Source organism: Meles meles, chromosome 16, assembly GCF_922984935.1.
Source record: "Meles meles chromosome 16, mMelMel3.1 paternal haplotype, whole genome shotgun sequence".
Taxonomy (NCBI): Eukaryota; Metazoa; Chordata; class Mammalia; order Carnivora; family Mustelidae; genus Meles; species Meles meles.
Window position 1 is genome coordinate 55185651 of NC_060081.1, and position 18206 is coordinate 55203856.

Below are 18206 nucleotides of genomic sequence, written 5' to 3' on the forward strand. Positions count from 1 at the left end.
AAAATTTAACGTAAAGAATTGTTGGGGCTCCTGGGTGGCTCAGTCGGTTAAGTGTCCAACTCTTGGTTTTGGCTCGGGTCACGATCTCAGGTGATGAGCCTGAGTCCTGTGTCAGGCTCCACACTCAGAGGGGTCGGCTTGAGACTGTCTGCATTCCCCCCACCCCCGCCACACACAGCTCTGCTCTTGCTCATATGTGCACTCGCTCTCTACAAAATAAAATAAAATATTTTTTTAAATTGCTAACTAGGTATAAAGTTGTTAACTAGGTGACTGAAGGGTTATAAAAAGAACTCGAAGATAGAATGAAGGTAGCGCCAGGGCTGAGGGTAAAAAGAAAAGCGACTGAAATTAACATTTAGAAACAGTGGAGGAGCCCTGGGGAGTAAACTTCAGATATTTGAGAAGGGAGCTCTGCTCAGCTGGGGCTCATGTCTCGCCCACCTGAGAAGGTCCAGATGGGGCAGGAACCAGGCTTTAAGGATGGAGGCTCAGGTCATCTGGAGCTGGTATCTCTGGCTTTGGGAGAAGGGCCCTTCTAGGATGCGACCTAGAACCTTGAGAAGAGAAGAGCTGCTGTGAGACGAAGCCCTCCTGGCTGGTGCTCCCAGGACCTGGGGCCCCAGCAGCTTCCAAGAACCCAAGAACCGAGATGAAGAAGCAAGTACTTTCTCTCTGCTCTAGCCCTGCTGTGAGCCCTTCAGCCTCACCCTGCTTGTTGGCAAAGACTCCCAAAGTCTAACCCAGAGCAGCTGGTTAACACAGAAATGTGGTTTTTGGGGTCCCAGTCCCAGCATCACAGAACAGGTATTTTTTTTAAGTATTTATTCTTAGCTGTGATAAAACGTAGCATAAGGTCAATGTTACCTTTAGACACTAACTCCCCGTTGTCCCCTCCCTAAGCTCCTGGCCACTACCCTTCTATTCTCTGTTTCTATGGATTTGACTACTCCAGGTGCCTCATATAAATGGAATTGTACAATGTCCTTCTGTGACTGGCTCCTGTCACTTAGCATCATGTCTTCAAGGGTCACCCATGTTGTAGCATATGCCAGAATTTCCTTCCTTTTCAAGGACTGACATTCCATTTCATGTATATACCACATTCTGTCTACTCACTCAGCTATTGATGGACAAATATTTTTTATATTATCAAATATTGTATTAAAATCCCAGGTTAGTTTGACTATAAACATTGTACATATAACACTCCTCTCCCCTCTTTGCCTCTGTATACAATGGGTTTACTTTTTCAAAGCCATAAAGACGATATTCTAACAACACGTAAGTGGATTTTGCAAAAACAAAAGTCCTACCAATAACTGGACCATCTTAACACGAGGCTTTTTAAACTTTCAGCTAACTTGAAGTCTATCTTAGGCAGATAGAGTCTGTCAAATTGATGAGGCCAGCACCCCACACAACTGAGCACAGACTGGGTCTGCCGTCGCAGAGCTGTTGCTGTCAACCCTGAGTGAGCAAAATGCCCTTTTCTTCAGCATTTCTCTTTGTGTCTTTGAACATCCAGATTGTGTTCCACCCAATCCTTTCGGTTGCACAGGAGGGAAACCCTCCTCAAGTTGGCTTAAGCAAAACCCAACGTGCGTGTGGCAGAGGAAGGCGGTCGTGGGACTTACTGATTTCTTTCACTGGAAAGAATGCAGAAGTAACTCACAGAACTAGGGCCTGAAACCAGGGACTAGAAGGAGCCAGCGTCTTCCTCTCTGCCCAGCTCTCCATGGCCCTCCCTCCACCTCTCTTTCCTTGCTACTGCGCTCAGGTCTTCTTCACCTGGCAGGTGCATGTGGCCCTTGCAACTCCAGTGGCAAGAACATCCAGAGAGGGATCCCAGAGAAGGATCCCAGAGAAGGGCTGTGATTGGCTCTGTTGAGTCGCATGGTCTCCGGTTGGGCCAATCATGTTGTTAGGGTGATTGCGAGTTATTATGTCCAGGCCTGGTCACATGCCCATCGGTAGGGCCAGATTGGTAATGGGGTCTATGGCTTTCAGACAGAGGAAAGGGGAGGACTCCTGGGAAGACAGAAAACAATTGTGGAGTCACTATGATGGGGCGGGGGGTCTGTTTTTCACCATAGTAACAGGAAACATCCTGGGCACACACTGAGTTCTTTCTTTGTTCTAATGATCACCTTGAGGGGAAATGCCAGGAGGGCAGGATCGCTGTCCTGGTGCTGGCCAGAGGCCAGTGTTTAAGAAACAAGTCAACATCTGATACCTTATTTGTGCCTCACCCAAAACCCGGAGGAGCAACAGAAGAGTTGAGTGACAGGTTTAGGGATACACCGCGGATGACAGCAGAGAAGATCCCAGAGCCCTGGCTCCCTGACTCCCATTGCAGTGTTCTCCCCCAGCAACATCACAAAGCTTGGACAAGTGGTGGGAGGGTTCAAGCCGGGGGGTCAAGCCCGGCCAGTTAAGGGAGGGAGCTTCGTCTGCTGTCCGCCCCTTGGAGGAGCTGGGAGAGCCTCTTGGTGGAGATGGGAGGACGGCCCCTAGTTTCAGAGCCTGCTCGAGCTCTGACGGGTGACGTCCCTCCGCTGGACCTGGAGTCCTCCCAGTGGGCACTCTCAGTGCGCAGCTCCTCCAGGACGCTGTGAAGATGTCTCAGTGTGAGCAGGAGTCTCTGGTCTTGAACTTGCATCTCTGCCTAGGAGAGAGAATCAGCGTGAGGGGGCTGGGCGTTCCCCAGAAAGCTTATTCCCATCACTGCCTCATTGGAGATAGACCCACAGCCTCACAGAAGGAGTGTCCACCCAAGCCTCAGTTTCTTTATCTGCAAAGTGGAAAGCAAACTACTTACCTTTCAAGGCTCTTAGGAGGACTGAATAAGCCAGTCTATGTTTTAAAATATGAGATGCTCCAGGCGCCTGGGGTCTCAGTAGGTTGGGCCTCGGACTCTTGATTTGGGCTCAGGTCATGATCTCAGGGTCATGGGATTGAGCTCTGTATACTACTCGGTGCTCAGCATGCAGTCTACTTGAGATTCTCTCTCTCCCTCTCCCTCTGCCCCCATACTCACACACTCTCTCTCAAATAAATACATCTTTAAAATATGAGATGCTCAACTACCAAGCCCTGTGATCATTTTCATCATCATCATCATCATCATCAAATGCTCATCATCATCAAAAGCTCACTATATGCTTTAATTCTCATTGCAACAAACAAATCCTTTATAGGAATAAGGTGAAAGTGACTTCATATTAAAATAAAGTGGAGTGCACCCTACCAGCAGGCAGGAGCCCTTTGGAACAGTGATCCTCAACATAAGGCCCAGGGACCCCTTGGATCCCAGAAACATTCAGGGGTTCAGGGAGGTCAAAACGACTTTCATTACTATACTAAGATATTGTCTGCCCTTTTATCCTTTTATGAGCCTACAGTGGAACTTTCCAGAAGCTACATGATGTGTAACGTGGTATCTGATGGCATGCATAAGCAGATAGGAGAATCCAGCAGTTTTCTATCATAAAGAGTTTACCAGGGGCGCCTGGGTGGCTCAGTGGGTTAAGCCGCTGCCTTCGGCTCAGGTCATGATCTCAGGGTCCTGGGATCGAGCCCCGCATTGGGCTCTCTGCTCGGCAGGGAGCCTGCTTCCCTCTCTCTCTCTCTCTCTCTCTGCCTGCCTCTCTATTAAAAAGAAAAAAAAAATAAGAGTTTACCATTGTTCTTTTTAAGTGCATTAAGTAAACACTAAAAATGTGTCCTTCTGTCCACACTGGTCAATATAACTCACATAATATGACGTTAAAACTTTCCTTTTCAAACTAGGTAGTTCTCACACATGATCCAAAATTGAGAAGCTACAGAAGGGCATGTGGGGAAGTTTCTCCCACCTCATCCCACCCCCTCCAGCAACTCAGTCTGCTTCCCAGGGGCGCCTCTGGAAACAGTGTCCCTTCGGTCTGACTGTCTTTCCAGAGGTAATTATTAACATTATTTCTCCACTAGAATAGCTTTTTATTTTCATGACCAACTAATTACTTCACAGGTGTGAAGATAAAGACCATTTCCTACATGCCTGCAGAAGCCGGCCATCCCACGGAGTAGATGGAAGGAGGGAAAACCACCTCCCGAGAATGCTGGGGGCTCCCCAGGTTGCAATGAGCATGGTAGTAAGGCCACCCCTTCCCAAATTCTTGGGAAAACATTAAGTCTGTGTTTTCTCACTTTTACGGTTTTCCTCTCACACATTTTTATCATTCAACCTTTAGTGCCAACTCTGGGCCCTGGCTCGCGAGAATGCACCCAGCGGGGAAGCAGTGGTGAGGGAGGTGGGAGACTCCATGCCCTTGGATTTGATGGCCGTGAACCCTGAGCAAACTGGCTTCCCCAGGAGGGCGGTGTCCCGTCTCACGCGGTGAGAGAGCTCTGGGCTCAGTTTGTTCAAGTTCTGTACTGAAAGTTCTTTCCTGCCTCTGAATGAGTGCCATTGAGTCATCAGACTGGTTTGTTTTGTCACCAGATGGTGACAGTTCTCTCCCCTCTTTTAGATCCCACCAGATCTTTGGGGCTTCCATGATCCCCATCTTATAAGGGAGGGGAGAACATCGGACTTTGGTCCATGGTAGTTCAGTGTTACAATTTGTCCCTTCTCCTGCATGAAGTCACTGCCCAATATTGATCCTTCCCTATCAGTCAAATGGAGCCTCTTGGCTGGGCTTAGGTACCCTTATGGAGTCAGGTAAATCCCATGTGATCGAGGACAAAACAGGCTCACCTGGGCAGCATACAAGCTGGCATCCATAAGTGGAAACTCAAGACTCCCATCTCTTGGCATCATGTGGAGGGAGGTGTTTGGGCCTGGGAGTCTATGCCCTATGTGGGCTTCCCCCAGCTCTGCCTTGTTTTCCCTCTTCACGTGGTTGGAGAGAGACCTTATCAGGTGGATATTGGCCCTTTGGGTTCAGGCACCAAGCAGACTCAGCACGGGAGCCCATTGTTTAGGGAAGCATGAGGGAGACCCCTGTCCAGCCTCTGGATCCCTGTGGACTGTGAGAAGCTGTCCCTCCTGCTGCGGGAGTCCCCTGGTCCCATGAGAAGCCCTACCGGGCTAGCCCTACCCACTAGGGTGAGGATAGGACTAGGTCCCAGCTGGGTCTCCTGGCAACCGAGAAAGGTTGTCTTTGGATAATCCCATGGGTTTCTCCCCTGACTGAGAGGCTGGCCTATTGGGATCCAAACCCTGCGTGTTTTTTGAGGTTCCCTGAACTATTTCTTTTTCTCTTTTTGGCTGCCCATGCACTTTGGGGGGCATCCCCCTATTTTTGGACTTAGAGAAAATGGCACAAAGAGGGACATAAGGCTGGGCTTCTTAAGCAGTCCCCAAGGGACCAAGTAATATAACCCAGAAATTCAGGAAAGTTAAGGCCTATGGGGTGGGTCTCTACCATAGGGAACAGGAGACAGGAGTGATCTGGGCAGGCAGAGTTCCTCTTCTTCCCTCTCCCCAGGGTGCAGCTCCCCTTCCATCCCTGCCGAGAAGCCTGCAGCCAGGAAAACCATCTGCTGAAAGAGCGCCGGGCCTCTCGAGGCCCCTTGCAAAGTGGTGGCCTGCTTAGTGGCACGGTACATGGCCTCACATGGCACCACCCTTTGCTGCCACTCCCTGTTTCCTCCCCTCTCACCGTCTGGGCTGCCCCTCCAAATAAATCATTAGTACCCCAGTCCTTGTGTGGGCTTCTGCTTTCTAGAGCATCTGGGCTAGGACAGTGGGGGTGCTCCATGTCGTCCTGGGCCACGGTGGTGCTAGCCAAGCTGACACAAAGTGAATTACACCTGCCTCCTTCCCATACTAGTAAAATAATGCCTGCGGTGTTGGTCCTGTCGTCATCCCCATTGTATGGTAAGGAAACTGAGTCTCACAGAGGTAAGGCCACTGGCAGAGGCCACACAGCAGCAGAGCTGGGCGCACTCCCAGGACGTGGTGTGATTCCAAGGCCAGTCTGGCCACCACCGCACCCAGAGCCGCCTCCTATGTAGGCCACGACCTACTTATCCCAGCCCCCGAGACGGCCATTGTGTGCCTTATGGCTGGTATCCCCGGGGTGGCAGGGTGGGGGCCGCAGGACCTACACCCTCACTGCAGCTTCTGCCCCAGCCGGGGGGTCCGAAAAGGGAGGGTCCCAAGGAACCTGGGAAGATATGGGGTGGAGTGATCAGGTAAAAAGAAATGCAAAGCCTTACCAGCTCCTTTCTCAGCCACTCCAGGGTCTGCCCAAGACTTGCAGTTGGCTCTTCTGTTTTCATCTCAGTGTCCTTGGAGGAACTGTTGACGTTGACCTGCTGATGGGCCCAAGGGATCTTTGATTTATATGGTCTCCTACCTGCTTCCGGGAGGGAGCGGGGTCTGGCTAAGTCACTGAGGATGGAGTTAATGAGAGCAGGATGTGGCTTATGGTAGAAAAATGTGGGGTTTTTTTTTTTTGGTTTTTTTTTTTTTTAAAGGGCTTCAGTGCTTTGAACAGAATAAGGAGGGAGGGAGGGAGACCACTGGGGTATGGGCACCTCAGTGCCCAGTGGCTCCAGAGTCCAAAGTCTGATGCCAACAGGATCATAGTGATTGTAAAGCTTTCAGTGATAATATTAATAATAAAATTAGTAGATTAATAATAAAATTAATATAGTAATAATATAAATATTAATTGTGAATTAACAATTATAAGAATAGGTGTCCCTTTCTGAAGGCTTAGTTTTCTCCCAGTGCTTTACATATACAGGACCCCATTTGGGGCAGATACTGCATCTGTGTCCCTAATCCCCTCCCTCCTTCTTCACCTCGCCATAGAGTCACTTTCCAGGTCCCCTAGTTTCTGGGGTGTCCTTGCGACCCATTTCTAGACAAGGAGATCAAAGTAGAAATTTGTTGTTACACTTCTAGGGAAACTCACCTTCCTGAGAAAAGGAAAAATGTCAATGAAGCTCTTCCTAAACTCTAACTTCCTTCTCCTTTCCTCAGCCTGGAATGTGGACATGATGCCTGGAGCTACGGTAATCATCTTGCAACCCTAAGACAAAAGCCAAAAAAAACCTGCAGAGACATTAGCACAACTGAGTCACAGAATCAAGAGCATCTGCCTGTTTTGTGAGACAATAAACCCTCACTTTTAATTGGGCAAACACAGGCCAACAGACACACCTTTATTCCTCACAACATACTATGAAGTGGGTATTTTTTAAGTTGTCTCTTTCAATAAACCCTTATAGAGTATCTATTATGTGCCAAGTTCTGCTCCAGGCATGGATATGGCCCCAAATCAGAGAGACACAGGTCTCGCTTTCCTGGAGGACATTGGAGTGGATGGAAACAAACAATAATTAAATTAATATTATGATGGAAATAAATAGGATCTATTCCCACATAGGGTTTAAAATAATTTATTCTATCCACATGAGCCAGGAACCCCAAACTAAGAATTAACATGGTAATCCCAGACAGAGAGTTGAGGCAACCAGCAAAACCAACTCAACCCATTTTGGAGGGACCTGCCCTCAACCTAGGCCGCAAAAGTGGTCCAGAGACAAAGCTCTTCTACAGAGGCATTCAGAATTCAGAATTACAAGGGAATCATGTACCATAAGTGAGAGTCAGCAGACACCATCAACAGCAGGTTAGGCTCCTCTTTTCCCAACAACTTCAGATAAAGATAACAACAAAGTGTTTTTGGAAAGAATTCAGTTCATAAAAGAAGGAATTAAAAAAACAGAAGAGAAAAGACTACTAAAAAAGGCAGATTGAAAAAAGAACTAAACAGAATTCACAGAAGTAAAAATGAAATCAAATGTTTATAAATTAAAGAAAAAAAGAGCATACCTTTAGAGTAGTCCCAGAGCTAGGGCGGTGGGTACAGGACCTAGAGAGGCAGACTGGCACTCGGTGGGAGGAAAGTGCTGTACAGAATTCTCCCCAGCAAGCACTCAGTGGAGTGAGGAGGCACAACCACCAGCTTGGAGGCGGGAGCTGGGGCTCTTGGCGAGCCTGTGATCCACCAGGCAGGAAAAGGGGTCCCTACAGGAAGCCAGCACACCTGGGATCTAACCCCAGCTCTACCAACCTTTCTATGTGAACTTGGGCCTCATCCTTTCCATCTTAGGTAGGATGAGACTCAAAATAGTTACCAAACTGAGTTGTAAGAAATGTCACATTTCTTGGGCCCCTGGGTGTTTACAGCCTGAGACGGATTCTGCCACATGCAGAGAAAATTTTGTGTGCAATTTCTCCTGGTTCCAAGGTCACTCTTTTTAGAACCAAAGAGGGTCCGAGAAACTCCCATCTGCCACCTTCATATGCCTCCTAACCAGAGGGGCCAGAAACCATTTCTTGCAGTCAAGTCACCAGCTGTGTGTCACATGACCCTGTAATTATAGGACAATTGTCTGGGTCAGAGGTGGGTGTCCCAGCCCAAGGCAACCATCTGACAGGACAGTTTGTGGTATGAAACAGTGTGAAAGGACCTGTGTCCTGGGTGGTGACCAAATGACTCAGTCAGATATCCTCTCGAGAAGGGGAATTTGCCAACAGATGGGGAGGTCAGACTGTCACAGAACACTGTGTGACAAAGCTCTCCAAAACTCCATACCTTCAAACAGCAATTACTTCTTTTCGCTCTTGACTGAGATGGTCTGCAGATCAGCAGCTCTGAGCCTGCTCTGTGGGCCTCTGCTCCCCCTGGAATCACTGAGCACGTTTTTCTCCTGGCAGTGACAAAGGATAAGAGAGCAGGTGGAATCACGCAACACTTAAGGCCTAGACTCAAGATGCCCCACTGTCGCTTTGGTGTGTACCACTGGACAAAGAGAATCACGTAGAGCAGCCCAAAGTGAAGGGGCAGGGACCCACACTCCACCTGCAAAGAGATCCTGCCAAGCGTGTGGAGTCAGGGAGGAGTGGAGAAGTGGGAGCCCCAATTCTAGACCAGGAAGGAAGGTAGGTGAGGAGGGGCCCTGGGCATGGAGGGGCCCAGGGGGAAGGTGGCAAGCAGAAACGAGGAGATGGCAGGAGCCCGAGGCAGAAAAAAATTGCTGCGGTATTGCTGGGAGACAGAGAAAGAACAAGAGAGACGGTCATTTCAGAATAACAGCTGAAGGATGATTTAGGATCACCAGCATTTTTTTATCTACTCTAGACCAGGCATCAGGCTAAGCCCCTGACATGCATAATTCTGTTTCATCCTCAAAACCGTATGGCTGTAGTTCCCAAACTATGTGCCCAGTTCCCTGAGACACTGTAGAAAACTCACAGAGACACCGCAAAATATTTTACGGTTCTGAGGGAGATACAATGACATCTGTCAGTTACTGGCCGAACTACTATTAATTAAGTTTTTTGAACCCAGCTGCTTAATAAACAAGTCTCTGGTATTTCTTTGAGCTGGCACACTGTGAAAAAAATGATGGAGATGGTAAGGGTGCTGTGAGCTTCTGCCCATGAGGTAGGTACCCTTGTTTTCCATGCTTGATAGTTGATAATAGGTAGATCCTACTATTAACCTCTTTAACAGATGAGGGGACTGAGGCTCAAAACGTCGTGGATTTTCCTAGGATCCACCCAGCAGGTGAGCAGCAGGGCTCCAGCCCTGCTGAAACTCGAACCTGTTCTCCTTGACCTGTCCCTGACTGGGACGGTCTTGCTCCATGTCACCCAGGAGTGGAGGGTCCTGGAAGGGCTCTAGCCAGGCCCAGTGGGTTCTCTGCTCAACACGGTAGTGGTGCTGATAGGACCACTTGGCAGTTAGAGTCCGACACTCTGTCCTTGGCCTCTAGCACTGATGCCCAATTACCCTGGAAAGCCATTTCTTGTGGTTAACTTGTTTTGATGCACTTTCATTTATTTTTAATCCCACTCTCAAGATCCTGGCTCACAGCACAGTTTATTTCACGGGCTCAACAAGGGTTGGAACACAGGGACAAGGGGTGGAGGAGGCCAGGAGGCCTGTAAAGGGACAAACTTAAACCCTTGAGTGAGGAAAAATGTCCTCACCAAATACAAAAGCCAGAATGGCCACCCACTCATCATCCGTGGGCCACTAATAATATGGCTTCCGCGTCGCAGACTCTGCCCTGGATGCTGCAGGTACCAGTGGTGAGCAAGACAGACCTCACACCAGACCTCTGGGGCCAATGGTCCAGCTAGTGAGAGGATCCATTAGCAATCAAGTGGTTCAAAAATCATTCTTCACACTACAAGCATGGCACATATATGCAATATAATATATAATTGATATATATCATGTAATTGATTATATATTATATAATTGACATTTGATATATCATACACATTATATAAATATATAATATACATTATATATCATATTATATAATATATATGCCAAAATATATTGTATGATACATATAATGTAATACACAATACAATATTATATTGTATTATATTATGAATGAATTTGCAAACAAAGAAACTATGGCTCCTCTGGACATGTAAATTGCCCCCATAAGTCAGCAACTATGGTAAAAATTGCAGGTGTCCCTCAATATCCCTTCTCCCTTTCACACATGGCTAAAGACTACATTTGCAGGCTCCCTAGCAAGTAGGTGTGGCCATGATTAAATCCTGGCCAATGGGATATGAATGGAAGTGAGGTGTGCAATTTCTGGGTTGTGCCTTTAAAAGGAAGGAGGAGGGTTCCTGTCCCCTCCCCTTGTCCTCCTTCTGTTGATTGGAACGTAGACTGAAGGGCTGGAGGTGGGGCAGCCATCTTGGACCACAAGGGGTAAGAAGGCAGAGCAACAAGATAGAGGGAATCTGGGTCTCCTGAGATTGGTGAAGCCCCACGCTAAGTATACATTAACGTGAAGGAGAAATAAGTTCTGTTTTATTGAAAACACTATTGTTTTGGGTCTTTACTACAGGCGTCCGGCTCCTAAAAAAATAGCAGCAGAGCCAGCAGCAGAAGCCAGGCTCCTTGATTTCCCCCGCTCAGGCCCTTTCCATAATCCACCCCCTCCCCCACATATTTTATTTTCTTCCACATGTTTTCTTGTTCATGACCTGATCTGTTCCTCACAGCAGTTCTGTAAAGTCCATAGCAGAGACAGGATGTCTATGATGCTTACCCAAGAGGCAAGAATGGTAGGTGACCTGCCCTGAGGCACATGGATGGGGCAAGTGGGGTCAGAGATGTTACCTTATTCTGCCTCCACGTCTGACTCTGAGTCTAGGGTCCTATTCAGCCTTTGGTGCTATCCCTCCTTGTACCCTGGGCACCTTTTGCCCTCACCCCCACTTCTCAAAATATGAGCAAGATGGAAGGTTAGCAAAGAGATGTCTCTGCGTTCCAAGAGCCTCGAGCCCTCTCAGTCTCCCATCCCACCATGAAAGCACATGCTAACACACCAACGGGGGGTGGGGGTGGGCTAAGGATGGAGTCCAGCCAGCATGGGGGGCCCAACACCACCTCTCCTTCTGTGGCTGCTTATCCCCTTCCAGCAGTCCCCACTTCATCCCAGACCTATAAGGCCAGTAATCCAATCACTTGTTTGCTCCCCTACCCTGTATCTCTGTACCTATAGGTCCTGAGCCAATGTCCCTCCTCCATCCATAGCCCCTCAACACCCACCTTTTCAATATATGTCCAGGCCTCCTTCTGCAAAGTACATCTCTCTACTTAGGAAACATGCTCAACCCATGCAGAGGACAGGCTGGGGCACAGGAGCATCCCTCACCAATGACAGGGGTCAGTGGGTGAATACCTCCTTTCCCTCAGCTCTCAGGAATCCTTCAGGACGGGGCCCAGGTGCCCATAGCAGTCACATGCCCACTGATACACCGGCAGTGCGTGGAAGGCCTTCCCTTCTCAGTCTCATTTTCCCACTTCTCTACTGTGCTTTCCAGGTCCACCTTCCAGAAAAGCCACTTGCTCTCACATTCTTGTCTCATGTCTACTTCTGACAGGGAACCGAACCTACAATATGTCCTCTCCTCATGTGCCCCATACACAGGAGTCCCAGACACCTCTTTCTGAGCCCACCTGTGCTGTATATGAGTGTCCTTTCACGGCGCACTAGCCCCGTGGTATGCAGGTGTCCTATGCACACCTGTCCCATGGCCAGTATCCAGTACACAGTCCTACATCCTAGGACAGGACAAGCATAGCCCCTGCCCACAGTGAGGTGGTAGAGACTCTAGTGAAGTAGAAAGGGGCAGTGGGAAGAATATCCTGGACCCAGTTGACCTTGGATGTGACTCTGAGGTGAGGTGCCTGTCTGATCCAAGCTCCTGTTTCGTCCCCTGGTGGATGAGCTCCAAGTGACAAAGCTGTCATGGATGCAGGGGAGACAAGCCCCGTGAAGTACAACATGGGGATAGGCGGCACACTATGCTCCAGCAAGCCTCCTCCTTTCTTCCCGCGCCCACCATCTCCCAGGGGGTGCTTTAAATCCAGGGAACCCCATGCCTCCAGAGCACTGACCCTGGGCTGGCCTGGGAAGAAGGGCACGGGGATGAGAGGAGACAAGGGCCCTGTTCTCATGGAGTTGCCAGGGAGAGGCGCTCGCTTTTGCAAAGCCTGGGTTCATAAGTCTTGATTCCCCTTCTGTCTATCTCCAGGTTAGGGAGAAATCACAGCATCCAGGTTTTTCATTCTTCAAAGCTGGGAGCTTCTGACAGACTGCGTGCAGAGGAAGGAAATGGAGGCTGAACTGGCTGAAGATGTGTGTGCATGTGGGTGGACACTCCCTCCAGGGCCTGAAAAATGCATAGCCACCAATTCATTTTCTCTAATCCCCGAACCATGCCCCGTTATTGGGATATCAGGCACTCCATAAGAGCATCAGAGCGCCAGGAAAACCAGATGAGCTGGGCAGGTTGGGACTATATATGTGTGTATACACACACACACACACACACACACACACACACCACCAGCACTCAGCAGGATGCCCAGAGACAGATGAAAGTGAATGGGGTAGGGGACAGAAGGCATGTGGCCAATCAGCGCTGGAACTTGAGGTCTGTCTGACGTCCCCAAATCAACCTGGTAGTTGGAGGCCCTTGGTTCTGCTTGCACTTCTACTAACCCTCATTGTGGCCAGAGATCAATCTCTTGTCTCTTTGGCACTCAAATTTTCCAAATGCAAAAAATGGGAATGATGTCAACAACTCGGAAGTTTTACATGTGCTTTGAAAATTATGATGGGACCCAGCATAGTGGTTATGAGCACCGAGTTGAGGTTTGGATTTTTTTTTGAAAGAATGAATGAATGAACATATGTATGTATGAGAGAGGAGAGTGCACACTCGTTCCAGAGTGGGAGCAGAGGGGCAAGAGGAGTAGACAGGGAGAGAGAAGAGAATCTCAAGCAGATTCTGTGCTGAGCCTTGAGCCTGACACAGAACTTAATCTCAAGACCTGAAGATCATGACCCTGAGATCATGACCTGAGCCAAAACCAACTGAGCCACCCAGGCGCTCCTGAGGTTTGGATTTGAGTCTGAGGTCTGTGGTATATTGACTGTGAGCAAGTAATTAACTTCTCTATGCCCAGTTGCCTCAGCTTAAAATGAGGAGAATAGCACCTGTACGATAAGGTTGTTAAAGTGATTAAGTGGGCTAATATTTGTAAAGCACTTAGGATAGTGTCTGGCGGGATGCCTGGGTGGTTTAGTTGGTTGAGCATCTGCCTTCGGCTCAGGTTATGATCCCAGGGTCCTGGGATCGGGTCCTGCATTGGGCTCCTTGCTTGGCGGGGAGCCTGTTTCTCCCTCTGCCTGCTGCTCCCCCTGCATGTGCTCTCACTGGCTCTTGCTCCCTCATAAATAAATAAATAAATAAATAAACAAACAAACAAACATAAATAAAATCTTAAAAAAAAAGAATGGTGTCTGGCATATGGGGAGGTTTGTATAAGTGTCTGTCAAATAAACACACAAGTAATTCGCTACTATCACTTCATCTCTGTTTAAGTGTTATTACCTCTCCCAGGAATACTCTTCCTTTGTTCCTTCTCCTTCATGCAGCAAAACGTCAATCTTACCTGGGTTATGCTTTCATATCACCCTCTTGGACACACTGTTTCCAGAGTTTTCTCACTCGGAGCACAGGGGCCGGCTGGATCCGCATTTTTCAAACTTCCACCACCACTCTCGTATCACTTCCTCAGTTTTAGCCTACCCACCTCTACTTTGATTTACTTAGATTTGTCTTTAAACTGGCCGTATTAGATAGGAATAGTTCCTCTGAGTGACAGAAAATCCCAAGTAATGGTAGTTTATAGAACATAGGAGTTTTTTTCTCTCACAAATAAAAGAATGGGAAACTATCCCAAGCCGGTAGTCCCGCGGTCATCTGGGATCCAGATTCCTTCAGTTTGTTGTGCTTCCATCCTTACGTGCTTCCACCTCATGGGCCAAGATGGACACAAGTTCCAGCCACCAGGTCTGCATCCTGAAAGCTGGAACAACAAAAGAAGAGAAGGAGATCACGTCCCCTTCCTTTAAGAACACTCAATACACTTTGCCCACACACCACCTCCTCTGACAGTCTCAGGGCTTACCATTACACTTAGTCACATCTAACTCCAAGGGAGGCTGGGAAATGGAATCCTTATTTAAAGGGCACTGTGCCAGGTCCTGATCAAGGGTTCCATCTCAGTGGGAGAAAGGGAGAGTAAATATTAGAGGAAACCAGCAGATTATGTTGCCCCGATTTTATAGAGACTCGTATTTTTTTCCCTCTCACTCTTAGCAATAGTACCCACAATATCTCTGGTTTCACGGGCTAGTTATATATTTTTCTAAAACACATTAAAATACATACCTAGCCATTAAAATCAATACATATATACATATGGGGTGCGTGTATAGGTACAGATATAGACATACTCTAGAGGGTGGGAGGTGGGAGACTGTTACCATCCCCAGTGACCCAGGCCTCTCGGTATTCACACCCTTCTGTAAACCCCCTCCTTGAATCGGGACTGAACTGTGACTTGCAGCAAAGCAACAGAGTGCAGCAGAAGTGACACTATGCCTGCTTCAACCCCCAGCCTTTTGTTTGTTTGTTTTAAGATTTTATTTATTTATTTTAGAGAGAGAGAGAAAGAATGAGCAGGGGGAGGGCAAGAGGAAGTGGGAGAGGGAGAGAAAAAATCCCCAAGCAGACCCTGCGATGAGTGCAGAGCTCAAGACAGGGCTTGGTCTCACAACCCTGAGATCATGACCTGAGCCGAAATCAAGAGTCAGACACTTAACCAAAAGAGCCCCCCAGGCACCTCTCAACCCCCAGCTTTAAGAAGCTCCCACAGCTCCTTCTTTTGTACGCTGGGGAAAGCTGAGTGCTATATAAAAACTCTGACCACCTCGAGACCATCATTGTGTGAGGAAGCCCAAGCTTATGACCTAGAGACCACGTGGTAGAAACACAAAAACCCTGCTGGCAACCGACAGTGAGAACCAGCTCCCAAAGACAGGGCCATTTCCAGCCAACTCCCAGAGCTACAGACCCCTCCAGCAGATGCCGTGCAGAGCAGAATTGACCGGGTCCCGCTGAGCCCAGCCCCAACGGCAAACTGAGCAGATAAATGGTGATTTTCTTTTAGGCTGTTAAGTTTCAGGGTGTGGTGTTACGCAGCGATATACAACCAAAGCACATTTATCTATGTAACACCTAAAATCACGTTATGCGTCATTACTCTTTGAAAAATTCTAGATTAAGTGATGCTCTAATATTCTAGAAGAGCTCTCTCTCTCTCTCTCTCACACACACACACACAGACTCAGACATCACCAGATAGATACACAAGCAGGAAACTGATTGAAGACTTGTGGCACGCCAACATAACCACAATAACCTCCCCAATGGTCTCTGTTTTTGCTCTTTTCCCCTTTGCACCTGGGAGCAGCCAAAGAGAGGATGTTTGCAAAATGGAAATCTGATCGTATCATCCCCCTGCTTATCACCTACTGCAGGGTGCATGAGGGGGTCTCCTCGGGTTCAACCACATACACTCAACAGATGACCATAAGCCACACTTGGCGTTGACCTACTCTGAAGGCTATAGGACAGGAACCTTGGCTTGCTAGCAGAGCACTCAATGAACGCTAGCAACACGAACTTATCTCACTGGGGGTCCTTCCTGCCCGCCAGCAGAGTAAAGCACGGGTACAAGGAAATGAGATCCCATCAGTGGGTGCAGGAGCCACCCCAGCTTAAAAGCTTCATGTCCCCTGAGAGCCCACATCTTTGGACCTGCCTGGTTACATGAGTCACCATGTGCAGGAAGCCCAAAGCAGGATTTTCCACCAGGTATTTACCGTTCCTTCCAGTCCAGATGTAGTTACCAATCTCTCGATCCTCGTTTTTTAAAAAATTACATAGAACAATTTTAGATTTATAGAAAAAATTGGGAAGTAGTACAGGGTTCCCCTAGACCCAGTTTCCCCTATTATTAACATCTTAGGTTGGTACAGGACATTTGTTACAATTAATGAACCAAAATGGATACATTATTATTAGCTAAAGTCCACACTTACTCAGAGTTCCTTAGTATTTACCTAATGTCCTTTTTCTGTCCAGGATCCCATGGGGATACCACGCTACATTTAGTTGTCACGTCCCTTTAGGCTCCTCTTGGCTGTGACAGTTTTTCAGACTTGTCCTGTTTTTGATGACCTTGACCATCCTGAGAAGAACTGGTCAGGCATTTTGCATAATGCCCCTCAGTTGGGATTTGTCTGATGTTTATCTCATAATTGGGGTGGGGGTTGTGTGTTTTGGGAGGAAGACCTCAGAGGTAAAGTGCCATTCTCAGGATAGCATATCAAGGGTACATGCTATCAACATAAACTGACTGTTGATGTTGCCCTTGATCACGTGGCCGAGGTAGGCAGGTTTGTCACGTATGTCTCCTATAAAGTTATCCCCTCCTCACAGTGTACTCCCTGAAGGGCACTATGCTCAGCCCACCCTTAAGAACTGGGGAGTTACTCCTTGGGAATGGAGTATCTACATATTTGGAATTCTGTGTGGAAGATTTATCTTTTCTCCCCCTTCTTTTTCATTTGTCATACTTTAGGCTACAATCCAGTATTATTTATTTGATCAAAATTGTCCAGCTTTGGAATGCTCCCAATGCCCTCCCAATGCTCTCTGAAACACCCCCATCATTGTGTGTGTATGTGTGTGTGCTGTGTGTGTACTGAAGGACCGCCTCACTTCCCGCACTCTAACATGCTCCACGCTCATCTCCTACATGTCCTGCTCCAGTACCACAATCAGCCCGTTTCTCCCTGGTTCCTTGTGTTGGTGGATGGTATTAAAAACCAAGTTTGGGTACCACGTGTGCTCTCTGAGATGCAGTATCATTGTCTAGGCTCTCTGAGCTGACAGAGGAAGGAAATGTACATGTGTATATTAACCTGTGTGCACACACAGAAGCCATGAATATTTCTGTATGTAATCTTCTGCAGCTAAATTAAGCTAAAGATGAGTTCATACTGATAGCTCCAGTTGTTGTTGGTTTGTTTGTTTTTTTAGATTTCATTTATTTCTGAGAGAGAGAGAGAGTGCGCACAAGCAGGGGGAGGAGCAGAAGGGAAGGGAGAGGGACAAGCAGACTCCTTGCTGAGCAGGGAGCCCAGTGGAGGGCCAGATCCCTGGACCCTGAGATCTAGACCTGAACTGAAGTCAGACGCTTACCCACTTAACCATCTGAACCACCCAAGCACCCCTGACGTCTCCAGTTCGAATCAATTACCACATGGCTCATTCCAGCCTCTTCCTCAGGGGTCATTTTTATCATAGCAATGTTGCCTAGTAACATAGTGGACATATGTTTATCTGTTTCCAAGGAAACAGAGCTAGATAGTTAACCAAAGGTCAAATTCTCCTGCAAAAGCGGAAGAGGTTTTGTTAACCCTTTACTCACCGGCATCAGTGGTTCCCACTGCTCTGCGGGTAAGAACAAACTCCGTGGCCTAGGACCTCTGCAACCACCGGCTTGTCGACGACAGTCCAGACTCATCTTTTCCCATGTTCCTCCTCGGCAACCACCTCTGCCAAGCCTCACCGTCCTACTTCTCTCCCAGGGCCTTTGTGCATGCCAGTCCTTCTGCTAGGCAGGCCCCCTTTCCCTGCCCTCTTTATCTGGTTGCCCCTCTTCATCCTTTGGACCTCAGCCCAATCCTTGCTTCTGCAGGGGATCCATCCCCATCTCTAAGACTAGAGATGCCAG

General features: G+C 48.1%; 1 protein-coding gene across 1 annotated transcript; it reads right to left on the bottom strand.

The window, feature by feature from the left end:
- Positions 1–1048: 1048 nt before the first annotated feature.
- Positions 1049–6314, bottom strand: C16H20orf202 (chromosome 16 C20orf202 homolog). Its single transcript, XM_045981564.1, has 2 exons — positions 6208–6314; positions 1049–2668 (listed from the first exon to the last, which is right to left on the bottom strand). The coding sequence occupies exons 1-2, from the start codon at positions 6268–6270 to the stop codon at positions 2435–2437; spliced, it is 297 nt and encodes a 98-aa protein (XP_045837520.1). The 5' UTR covers positions 6271–6314; the 3' UTR covers positions 1049–2434.
- Between the last annotated feature and the right edge of the window lie 11892 nt (positions 6315–18206).

Coding starts and splice junctions, on each gene's coding strand:
- C16H20orf202 (XM_045981564.1), bottom strand. CDS start 6,270: ATGAAAACAGAAGAGCCAACTGCAAGTCTTGGGCAGACCCTGGAGTGG. Junction 2,669..6,207: donor AGTGGCTGAGAAAGGAGCTG/GTAAGGCTTTGC, acceptor TCTCTCTCCTAG/GCAGAGATGCAAGTTCAAGA.